Source organism: Saccostrea echinata, unplaced genomic scaffold (assembly GCF_033153115.1).
Source record: "Saccostrea echinata isolate AGI-Se365-2 ecotype Australia unplaced genomic scaffold, CSIRO_AGI_Sech_v1 ptg000027l, whole genome shotgun sequence".
Taxonomy (NCBI): Eukaryota; Metazoa; Mollusca; class Bivalvia; order Ostreida; family Ostreidae; genus Saccostrea; species Saccostrea echinata.
In genome coordinates this window covers 3,624,379-3,637,458 of record NW_026889776.1, presented here as the reverse complement: position 1 = coordinate 3,637,458, position 13,080 = coordinate 3,624,379, and the positions used below count along the sequence as shown (strand labels likewise).

Sequence of the window (13,080 nt, the reverse complement as noted above, 5' to 3'; positions counted from 1 at the left end):
AAAATATAAAGAAATTGAAAACTTTTTATGATGTCCAATATTCCACCTTTCTGCGATCATCCTCGGAAGTCGTAGGAAGTTTTGTCACATTAAATCTAATTACTGTGAAATTTTGAATGAAAAATGAAAATTTAATATATGCTGCTAAATTTATTTATTCAACATATATAAGCATTACTAAAGTTGTTATTTTCAAGATTTCTGATAAAAATTCGTTTGTATCATCTGTCCTTAAAGGTGCATAGACACAGGTTTGACGTTTATATATTCTCAAATTTTCTGTTTAATATCACAACTTCTATGTTGCTATAGAATTTCAAACGAAAATAAAATTAAAAGCTTATTTAATCTGGAAATTATTGAAACTATGAATTTCGGGAGGCATTTGATTAACACATCCTTGCACTTCCACAATTTTTAACTTTATCCTTCATACTTAAGAAAAGTAGCAATTTTGTTGTGTATTATTGAATAATATTACATCTATAATCCAGAAAATTCAGAGTAAAAATGTGCAAAAGCAAAACCCACTCACTTAAGTATTGTCAGTCCGTGCTCAGTGTTGTGTAGTTGTGTACAGAGTTTAACAAATTGAATACACCCGTGAAACGTAAACTGTTTTTGTAAAGGAGGCACGAGCTCTGTTGTTGTTAATATTTACGTTTTACCGGGTGTGTTCAATTGTTAAACTCTGCACACACCACTGAGCACAGACTGACAATACTGGTGAGAGGATTTTGCTTTCTACATTTCTACTCGGAAATTTCTGCATTATAGTTTTAATATTTTTTTCATTAATAAACAACAAAATTGCTACTTTTCTAAAGTAATAAGGCTAAAGTTAAAATTTGTGAAAGTGCAAGGATGTGTCTATCAAATGCGTCCAGAAATTCGAAGTTTCAATAACTTCCAGATAAAATAAGATTTTTATCAAATTCTCGTATGAAATGCTATAGCAACATATAAGTCATGAAATTATACAAAAAAATTGAGTAAATATTAACTTCAAATCTGTGTCTAAGCACCTTTAAGTGATAAACTGAATGCCTTAACATAGAACTTCATGAGTAGTTAAAATATGAAAATAAATGAAATGACATGGATCCATTTAACGTTGTAATTTCATCTGATTTGCTGATTCGTAAACCTATGCATTTACCATTTATGTGCTACACAAAAACGTTTGCAATATATGCGAATGTATGCATATACATTTTCAGAAGTGTAAATGTACTTGAATTAAAGTGTATGAATGTTCATATGGCTATGATAGTTTAAAGTTACAAAGAACATACATACAGAACCATGGTATCCTTCTCCTGCTGGCGTATTTTTTTTAATGAGTGAAATCTTTAAATAAGATATCGTCATTGTAGAATGTGATTTAGCGCATTATGGATTTGATTGCTCAGCGGAATGTAGCGCGTCCTGTCAGACAGGATGTGACAGGGATACTGGTAATTGCAAAGGAACCTGTGATGTTGGCAAATATGGGAACTTCTGCAATAACACATGTAACCTTGACTGCAGAAATGGATGCCAAAGAGACAGTGGTAATTGCGAGGATTGTGTTGCTGGACAATTTGGAGCCATATGTCAAAACACTTGCGGAAGAGGGTGCAACAGCAACTGTGCTAAAACTGATGGGAGTTGTACGTGTAAAGTAGGATGGCAAGGGTCCTTTTGTGATGGTAAACCTAATAAAGATGAAACTATTCTTTTTTATTAAAATGATAAATTCAAAGAGTTCTTTTAAATATTCAAAATATGAAATCAATGCTTTTATAAATTGCTTTCAATTTCTTTTAACCATGGATTGTTCGATAGCGTTTCAGGTAGAAATAACATTTGTCCGGTGTCTTAAAATTCTGAAATTTGTAAACTTTTAATAGTTTAATAAATTTATCAAAATAACCTTTTTTCTCATTTGCATGTTTTGATAAAGAATGTAACCCATACTACTACGGTGCTTTATGTGAACACGCATGTAGTTTGAGCTGTCTAAATGGAACGTGTTTTTCAAACAATGGATCATGCATTGGAGGATGCAATGGCGATTATATTGATGAAAAATGTACAGGTATTACAGATATGATAAAAGTGCTAAGATTAACCTATCACATTTGATAGGCTAAGCGCATTTCCATTATCTTGAAATTCTATAGGTTTGAAAAACGTCTTAACTTTCGATTTGATTTATAATTCCAAAAAGGAACGGTAAAAATACATATGCCAATTAGGGTATCATTATTTCATCCATGAATCATCTGAGACATTCTACATTATCTGACACGAACAATTCTTTTAGCTTACTTTTTGAAAAATAAAAAATATATACGTATGATAAACAGTTCACACTCTGCTACGGTGTATATCAAATATTCATTTCATATAACATTGGTATAGATAAAGTGGTGCTGCTTTTCCTTTATAGTTCTCGCTAGAAGTATGCAAACATCATTTCCAACTACACCTGTCGCTGTGGGAGCAGGAGTTGCTCTAATTTTGTTGATCCTAATTATTATCTCTGCAATTTTATTCATAAGGTAAGTCTAACGTTTTAAACTTATATAAATGAATAATGATGTGTTAAAATTGAATGCTTTTATATCAGAACTTCTTCCAATTGTTACTGAAGTATTTCAATATTTTTCCATAGGCTAAGAAGACGAAAGCATTCTGAGTCCCAATTAAGTTCAGTTCTTTTCCACAAGGAATGTGACATTTCTTCTGAAAAATGTAATATCATAATTACAGTTTAAACAAGATTTGTGTTATTTTGTTCAATAAATGGAACCGCAGATTCTCTTCTCAGGAATTAAGTACCTTTTAAACAGCATTTTATATTCTACGTGATTATAAATAATAAGTTACAAATAAGTCGATATATACTGAAACGCAAAAGAAATGCAACAAGCAGTAATCTACATATATTTGAATTCTTTATCCAATGATTTTCAAAAATGAATACAGTAAGGTAAAACAGGATTTAAAAAACATCAGCGATTTGAAAAAATGTTAAATGATTGTCTTTTAACTTTAGAAAGTAACACATGACTGTTAAAACACCCCCATCCCCACCCTGGCCATTCAATTACAGTGTGCAAGACTGCCATGCACAACAATTGCAGCTTGATTTCTACGATACAATAGTTATATCTATCTCGAGATCTGAGCGAAAGAAATAATCTTTGTCATTTTTAAATTAAAATTTCTAAATGCCCGTTTTTCAGATGATTAGGTAATATTTTCTCTAGCCTAGTGCAGTGTAGTAACCCTTGGACTTCCGGTCCATTGACTGTCATTCATGCTAATGATACGCAAGAGCCTCTTGAGGCGTGATGTAGGGCATATTTGCAACTGCAACTCTCCATCGCCTTTATTTTGAGATTTTCCAGCTAGAGCAATGGAAATGCGTACTTACGTCATTTTCAGGAAGCCTTGGCATCGCTTACAGAAAAGAAAGGAGAATTTATTTTTCGGAATATTCCTGCATTACGTATGATGAACAGATACAAACCCTTACAACCCCATATTATCACCAAATGTTTTGTTAAACATGCAATTTTTGATTTCTGTTAAGCGGACTCAAACTTAACTTCCGGTAATGGTATGAAAATCAATTTTCAAAGTTGAAGATGTCCTTTTTTATATGCAAAATTATATCCTTTATGTAATATTTTCCCCTAATATAGGATGTTGCGTTTCTTTTGCGTTTCAGTATATAAATGTATTCCACTATAAAAAAAAAAAATTCAGCAGCTTGCATTTTAGTAAATATCAGAAAATCTTTTTACTTTGTATGATTTTCTTTTTTGATTTAAAAAAAAAAATAAGAATACATTTTTATTCCCATTTTGTTTAGCTGCCGAAAACAAGTTATACACAAACATAGGAAACGTGTCTGTTCCGATTGAGGACCCAGAAGAAGAGCCCCAGAAAGAAAACCCAGAGGATGCTGTATATTATAATGACCTGTCTGTGGCTAAGGATATAGCTCTGTCTGACTTACTGAATGTAATCACACAGAGGGAAGGCAAGGAAAAGGATGGATTTCAAAAGGAATTCAAGGTCAATACGTGTATATTTTAGGTTACAATTAGAATAGTGAATTGCTGATTGTCATGTTCATTTTGTACAATTTCACCTTTTAAGCCCAAAACCTTTGTTTATTTAAATTTAAATTTTCATATTTTTTCCCCTTTTCAAGCTTAAAAAGTAATGTGTACTACATCTTCTATAAAAACAAATGAGCATTCTTAACCACGCAGTACAGTTAAGGTGACAATTGGAAATATCGGCGAATTTTTATATAGAAAATACATTCTTTACAAGGATGGGCGATTCTTTTTAGGACTTTACTATTATCAGACAAATGTAATGTGGTTGAAAACTACATGTTGGGGACGATTAGATTTCTTACCTAGACTTGTGACGTAATGTGGCAGTCACGTGATTTTAGCAAACATACCTGCAGTATTGAGGTCATCTATAAATTCCAATATTGCAAGGGCATAACCACGTTGAAAATCTAAGTTTAATTTATAATTATTTTCAACACTCTTTGTAGTTTGTGAAAAGTGCTGCGAACCTATATAGATTCTACTATATGACTGCTAAAATTACGTTTGTTAGACCGTATGCTGAATATTTTGCTGGTCAAGTACATTAAATATAGATATGATTAATTCATTTGCAAGATTTCATCAGGTTAGCAGCACTTTTCAAATATCTTCATACCTCTTGAGTTTATGTGTAAAAGCTTGTCATAATTCATTGAGGGTATGCCCTTGCAATATATCAATTTATTACGACCCTTCTATTACCCTTCAATGAATCTGCACACAAATATACGGCAGTATCGCTTGTCTATGAAATGTACTGGAAGTATATGATTAAAATCATAAAATATACATCGCATCCAAGTTAATGGCCTCTTATATATCTGCAAATATATTTTATTTACTTACAAAATACATTTTTCATTGTATAAAACATACTGCGTCAAATTTTGAGATATGACGTCACATTGACAAGTGCATTGCGATCAGTGAATTGTTTATATATTGCTCTGTGGGATTAAACCAAAGACAAAAATACATGCAATAGTAAGTATTGATGTAGTTTAAAGCTATCGAACAGTTTAAAATAGCAAATCATTTCATTCCATGGTAATTTGAAGAACATATACATTTGTGTGATGTCATAGTAAGAATTTCCCGTAAAAATTAGGCCCCGCCTCCTTATTGCAGCCTTAACTGTGCTGCGCAGAAATATTTTTTTCCTTTGATCATTTCAATGTATTCCTTTTATCACATTTTCATAACAATGCGTTTTCAAATTCCCGTTTTGCATAATTCCCTTTCATCACCGAGCAGTATCTCTATTTCAGTCTCTTCCTTATGGAGAACGATTTGCCTGTGAAATCGCCAAAACAGCAGAAAACATGCCTAAAAATAGATTTAAAACCACGTTTCCATGTAAAATTATTCTTTCTTGTCATTTTTTTTAATCTTTTCATTTTCAATTAGATCGTATTTATACAATTCCAGATCTATCATAAAATTAAGATGTAGAAGATTCTGAATAATGGTTTTAAAGCCATTGGTTACAATTTGATATTCTTTTAAAATATTTTCAATTTTAATATTCTACAATATTAAACATTTGTTAAATATTCTTTTATAAGTGTTTGTAAAATATGAATTTTGATCACTTATGTTCAATACATTTAATTCTTTGATAAATATTTAAAGTATTTTGATATGTTGCATTACCATAAATGAATTTATTTTAGTTTCTCTAAAATAGTATGTGATTGCAATGTTTTAGACACTAATGATTTAAATTCATGTTTTTGTTTTAGATGATCATTCCCGCGTTATTTTAGAAATGAAGGGTTTTACTTCCGATTACATCAATGCCAACTATATTGAGGTAATAAACACAAATTATTTACTCTAATTAGCATTTCTGTTATAATAGTATTTACTTGACATTATTGTCATTTTGAATGTATCCTAACATTTGATGTTTTAGAATACTGAAGGAAAACGGGAATTCATTGCTTGTCAAGGTAAGAAAATCAAATTTGATTTTCTAATTCCATCTGATAATGATTCTGGAGAATATTTTAAAATAATACTTATAAATGATTATAAAGAATCTTTCACCTTAGAATGTTTCTTTCACTAAATGTTTACTTAAATAACATATTTTAAAGGCCCTCGTGAAAACACATTAGTAGACCATTGGAGAATGATTTGGCAGGAACATGTAGAATACATTGTAATGCTGACCAACCTTATTGAGGGACCAAAGGTTAGATAACACATGGATTTTATGCATTACTTTATATGTTTCAGTACATTAAGTAATTCATTTCAATTACTATGATATTAAGACTGTTGTAAGTCACTTGAGCCACAGGTTCGTGAAAGTTTTTCTGATCAAAGTTTCTCTGTTAATGTTTCCTTTCATCCTATTCTTTTTATCTTGTTGTCAAATCACATTTTTTAGATTTCTTTTCCCCGCTCTCTGTCAAGTCCCCTCAAACTTCGCAGAAACATCCATTACAAGTAATAATTCAAATATGTTGAAAAGAAGGTCCGCGCATTTAATTGCAAAATATTTAAAATAAGTTTATAATTTCATTGTTGTTATTTTTCCTTAAGAACCCCTGAACAATGAAAAACAACTTCCTGACCAAAGCTACAGCGTTGTAAATGTTGATTTTACATTATTTCAATCATTATCGGCGAGTTAGGATGAAAGTATAGTAGAGGATTGATTGAAGTTTAATAAAGGGATGAGGAGAATTATTGCATCCCCTTTTCTTCTGACGAGTACACATGTGAATTAAGGTTAGGTTTAGGCGTTTCTATACAAATGAGCTAATGAAAACGCATAAGAGGTATATTTATTATTCAGAAAAAATGTAGATTCATTTCTTTTATGCATACTTAGTACTCAAGATATGTTATAGCCAGTACACATTATGACGTCATATTATGACGTCACTGATCTTACCTAATGGAGGTAATAAAACACATCAACAAAACAGCTTCGGCGCAAGGGATTATTTTATTTATTTTTACATAAAAATTATTTAATGCTAAGATTGATTAATTGATTGATTGTATGTTGTTTTACGTCCCATTCGAGAATTTTTCACTCATATAGAGACGTCACCATATACCGGTGAAGGGTTTCAAATTTTGACCTTTATTTGGCACTCAGGGCCATTGAGCAGTGAGGGATCTTTATCGTGCCAACGCCTGCCGTGACACGGGGCCTCGGTATTTAAGGTCTCAACCGAAGGACCCGCAACTTTCACTTCAAATTGCCGAGCGCATGGCGAAGGAACAGTTGCTACCTATTTTTTATCGACTTAGGTCTGTCGCGGCCGAGATTCGAACTCACGACCTCCCGATCACGGAGCGAGCGCTCTACCGACTGAGCTACCGTGAACGGTATTTTAATGCTAAGAATAATATTCAATAGATTAATAAAACTGCTGCACAAATCCTAGGCATATTCTCATTTGATCGGAATTTGAGGAAACTTATATCAGATTGTACATCTTACCCTGATTCAACTTAAAACTTTACAAATAAAAATTATACAACTGAGCTGTTGGTATTATGCAGCAATACCAGCAAACTTTGGAATATTTTACTTCTAAATATACCTTGTTTCAGTTAAATAAAATAGAGCATGCCCTAACGCCGAAGCATTTTTGTTGATATCCATTTTAGTCTTGTGTAGTAAAGAACAATGACGTCATAATATGACGACATCATGTGTAATGGCTATCTCATGTCGTGGGTACCAAGTGTGTATTAGACAATAAGTTTTGACTTTCTCTGTATAATAGATATAGTCCTTAGGCATTTTAATTAGACTATTTGCATAGAAATGCCTATAACTCACCTGCGTACATGAGCTACCGGTACATTGTACAAGTATTCACTTGAAACGTTAATTTCCGTAATTGTATAAATTTACGTTCATATCATTGTAGTGGGACAAGAATAAAGAGTAAAAGTTTTTAATGAGTATTAAGAGATATATTTTAAATATTTTTCCTCTTGAATAACACTACGTGATAGGAAGGTCATGGACGCAAACCTCGGCCGCGACTGACCTAAGTTGATAAAAAAAAAATAGTTAGCAACTGGTCCTTCGCCAAGCGCTCGGCACTTTGAAGTGAAAGTTGCGGGTCCTTCGGATGAGACCTTAAAAACCGAGGCCACGTGTCATATTAGGCGTTGATTTGATAAAGAACCCTCATTGCTCAATGGCCCTGAGTGCCGAGTAAAGGCCTAAATTTGAAACCCTTCACCGGTATATGGTGACCTCTCTATCTGACTAAAAATTCTCGAACTGGAAGAAGAATAACATGCAATTATTCATTCCATTGAATAACATGTTGCAGCTAGTGATACTGACACATAGTTGAGTTCCATTTTTTTCCACAGTATTGCCAATTGAGCACTTATGGCCTAAATGTAAATTGTAAAACTTTTAAAAATACATGAATCTTCTTCTCAGCAAAACAAGGTAAAGCTGATTTCTAAATATGCTGCGACCAAAGCCTGTTGATTTGCAATTTTTTTATCTTATTTATTTTTTTAATTTCAAAATTATGACAATTATGAATCATTATTCAAAGCCCGTTATTTAGAGAAAAATATTTATGCAGACCTAAGTTGCAAAAGTTTAAATTTTATCCCATTACCATTGCTTAATGGTTCTTTTTTTATTTTTGTTAAACTTTTAGGTGAAATGTCATCAATATTGGCCAGATGAAGGAAAGGAATTGGACATCAATCCATTTTCTGTAACTTTGGTAGAAGAGAAAGTATATGCTTATTTTGTCGAAAGAAAAATGACAGTACAAAAGAAGCGGGTATTCAGAATTCACAGTTTTATAAATTTCAAATTAATATCTAAACAATAAATTTACAAAGTAAAAACTTAACAAAACAAAAGAAGTGTGTCTTTTGCATTGTAAATTAGGAACTATTTCAATTTAGGTCACTGGGTCAAAGACGGTCGTGCAATATCACTACACTCGGTGGCCAGATCACGGAACTCCAAACCCTCTAAATCTGGTTGTCTTTCATCGTCACTTTCGACACAAAGTCAAGCCTTCCCAACACCCAATAGTTGTCCACTGCAGGTAATAACAAAAGGATATGCTTAGATATAATACATTAATGGGATAGAATACGAGTACCATATCTATAATTTAAATTGCTACCTTACTGTAAACAAGATTTCTAAGGAAGCATCTTCAAATTCAAAGAATACAAGAAACTTAAATTCATTTTATAATTATGTTCATATACGAGGTTTGTTCGGAAAGTTCGTGGACTATGCCAATCTTCATTATACTATCTTCAAGATATTTAAAATAAGGTCATTATCATATGTAAAAAATATTTATTTTGTTTAAGTGTGAAGTTTCATTTCATGTGATTTAATAGAATTCATGTTATTTAATTTAAAAAACAACATGTTTTGTAACCACGGAGCAAACTCAAAAACACTGTAACGTCAAAAACATACCGACATGAGGTTCTCAAAAATACTATTCCTATACATTTCCCACAGTATTGCCCAATACCAGTGCACTCATTAAAACGTTTCTTTATCACTTGAAATCTATTTTGCTAACAACTGTTTCAGAAGCATCATTTTATTTGTCGATGTTATATTTTTTTTTTTTTTTCACTGCATAAGTGTGCTTTCACGAGATCAGCATCTGTGAAGCGCAAAACTCTTGACGTTACTAGGTTTTCAATGTTTTTGGTAAGATTTTTACGGATAATCCGTTTTCTCAGATCACCATCATCTAAGCGGAGTAGTCTATCATTCAAATAACGCTTGTACCATATACACACACATGCATGGTTCGCTTTTGACAAATTTCCTACTTCCTCAGGCATTTTCAGTTTTTTTTTCTGGAGTTTTCCAGAGTAAAACACAAAAATTGTATGGTTTACTGCTGCCCCGTGACATTCTACGACGTCATCTTTTTTGCCTTTTTCAATGAGGACTACCTATCTTCTGAAACTGAGTTCTTTTCAGCGAAGTTAAATATTAAGCCATAATTTGAAATCAGAAAAGATGTAAAAATTCTTAGAAAAAAATATTGAAGGTGTAGAATTTTTCCGTTTGTGTCGTTTTACAGAAGATATGACTTCAGATATTATTTAGTGTCTTGATTGTAAATTAAAAAAAAAATGACCTGCTCCGTGATCCGATTTTCGCATTTTTTAAGTCTAAAGAAATTTTAAATAATTCACGATATTTTAAACTTTTTTAATACAAATCACTTGAATTTACTGTTAAAATAGTTCTTCCAAATTTGGATATAATATGATGTTAAGTAAAAAAGTTATGACAGTAGTCCACGAACTTATCCGAACAACCCTCGTATATTCATTTCCTAAGAGAAACTACTCTGATTTGACATTTCTTTATATTCAAGATCGCATGTATCAGTTACAATGCCCAAAAGGTATTTTTGTTTTCTTTTAAAATGTGTTTAGTGCAGGAATTGGACGAACCGGAACATTCATTGCCCTTGACGTTCTGTCCAGGTATGGCAAGGACAAGGGCAAGGTCAATGTCAAAGAGTATGTCAAGGCCATGCGTAAAGACAGGATGACAATGATACAGAATGTGGTACGTAAGATAAATACACTACAATCCATAATCACTGACGTTTTCTTACTTTACTGCTCTTTCTTGAAGAAAGGTAAGAGATCGAGATACACACATACATACAGAGAGAGAGAGAGAGAGAGAGAGAGAGAGAGAGAGAGAGAGAGATCTGCTTCTGTATGTAACATTGTATACCAACTTTTATTCGCGTGCGAGAAATATCCGCAAGTTTCGCGACCTACATTAACTCGCGAATATTCATCGCCGAGAACCAATTATTTTGCTTTGTAATTGTAGAGAATGTTTACTCAGTCGTGAACATTAATTGTCGCAGATTGGTTTCAAAGTGACGATTCGCGAATAAAAAAAGACGCGAATAATAGTTGCTTTACAGTATTTAAAAAAAAAAAAAAAAAAAAAAAAAAAAAAAAAAAAAAAAAAAAACAACATTTAGCTTGATAAATATAATACAGTTTAAAGTTGAGGTATGCATTGAAAAAGTAAGAAGAAAAATTATCATTTTAGGACCAGTATGTGTTTTTGTACCATGCTTTGTTCGAGTTCTTCAGAAGAAAATCGCAGTATAGGAAGAAAGATGATTTTCTCGGTCCGTATGGAGATGTGAACAAAATAGATACACAGAAACAACTCACTAACGAATTCAACGTAAGAAATAACAGGGTTTATACATTTAGATAGATATTAAATATTATTTTGAGCTTTTTGTGATGATTTGATGATTATAAAAACTTTGCTTGCAATTTCAATAAATAAATGTACAATTTATATCCATAGCGTTTATATGTTATTTATGTTACTATCGATAACTTACAAAATCAACAATACCTTCCACCTTGATTTGATTTTTTTAGGAACTGATTAGTTTAAAACCACGATATGATGCCCATGATTTCAAGAGTGGAAAGAAGTTTTTAAAACTGAACTTTACAAAATCTATTTTACCAGGTATATACGTCCGGAAATTCTCTTTTGATTTACTTATCTTTTGATTTAACTTATTTTTATTTAAGCAAATGGACTTGTTAATTTCATGCTTATTATTTTAACGTATTTGTGAATATCGCTTACAAAAGCAATGTACATTATCTTCAGTTTAGCAAAAAAATGGTTACAAGAGTTTAACTATTATTTTGAAGGAGGCTAATTTTGTCTAATGCATCTTCATGACTCTTTCATATGCAGTTGAGGAATACCTTGTCTATCTGACATCTCATCTTCCTGGCCGAGAATCCTACTACAATGCAGTGAATGTTTCTGTATGTACTTGTAATATAAAAGACGTGACTCATATAAATGTATAAAAGGGATGTTCGAAAAGTTTCCGAAATTCTATTATACTTTTTTTTAATTCCAAATTTGGCAGACATGTTTTTATAATAAATTCGAATGGTTTGAATTTACAATTTCAAAATATAATGAAATATATCAGTATCATTCAAAATTTAAAACTGCAAAAATGGGATTATGGAGAAGGTCAAAATTTTGTAATTTACAAGCAATGCACCTGATAATGTATTTAGTCATATCTCTGAAAAAGTCACGGAGCAATTGCAAGCGATTAACGATAAAATTTTGAGCTGTGTTGTTTGTACTCTGGAAAACTACAGAATGAACTCTGTAAAGCTTGAAGAAAAGAAAACTCAAAAGTGTGTGGTGCATTGGTGTGTAAATGACATTGTTAGTTTTTGAATGATAAAGGCTCTGTACCAGGCAGTATACGGTCTGATTGGAAACGGATTATCAGTAAAAACTGATCAAGAGTAAATAACGTCATGAAAAGAGATTAGGCTCTTCACGATTGCGGATATTGTGGAAGCAGACATACGCGATAAAAAAAAAAAAAAACTGAAAAATGATACTAGTAATAGACCTACATGTATGCTACTGAACCTGTTGTTATCAACTAAATACTATTGTATAGAAAGTTTTAAACAAGTGTGTAAGACCCAAAACTGTGTGTAAATGTAATGGAAAAGTATTTTTTACGACTTATTATTATGACAATATAGTTTCAACATTACAATGCTTTTAAGTACAGTCTATAAAACATATTAATTTGTGAATTGATTAAGTGGCATGAGTTCCTTTTAATCATTTGGAATAAATTTTCAAAAAAATGTCCTTATATATGATGATGTTCGGAATTTATCAAGTAAATATTACAAAGACCTTGTATGAAAATTTTTTGAACAATCCTTGTAATTTATCAAAAAAATAAATTTTTACGAGGGTTTATCAAAAAGTTCGTGGACTGATACGATAAAATTAATACTATGTAGTCTGTGCTTACAAAATTTATAAGAAACATAAAAGAACAAAAGTTTAAGAAATGTTGAAAATTTTAGCTCGATACGTTGATAATTTTCCAAATTATTCTAAACTAAA

General features: G+C 31.7%; 1 protein-coding gene across 1 annotated transcript in view; it reads left to right on the top strand.

The window, feature by feature from the left end:
- LOC133193447 (receptor-type tyrosine-protein phosphatase kappa-like) overlaps positions 1 to 13,080 on the top strand; it is a 343,287-nt gene that overhangs the window by 233,904 nt on the left and 96,303 nt on the right. The window contains exon 2 of the mRNA XM_061329395.1: positions 2,435 to 2,546. Within this exon, the coding sequence (XP_061185379.1) occupies positions 2,449 to 2,546 (98 nt within the window). The 5' untranslated portion in view covers positions 2,435 to 2,448. The remainder of the gene's footprint in view (positions 1 to 2,434; positions 2,547 to 13,080) is intronic.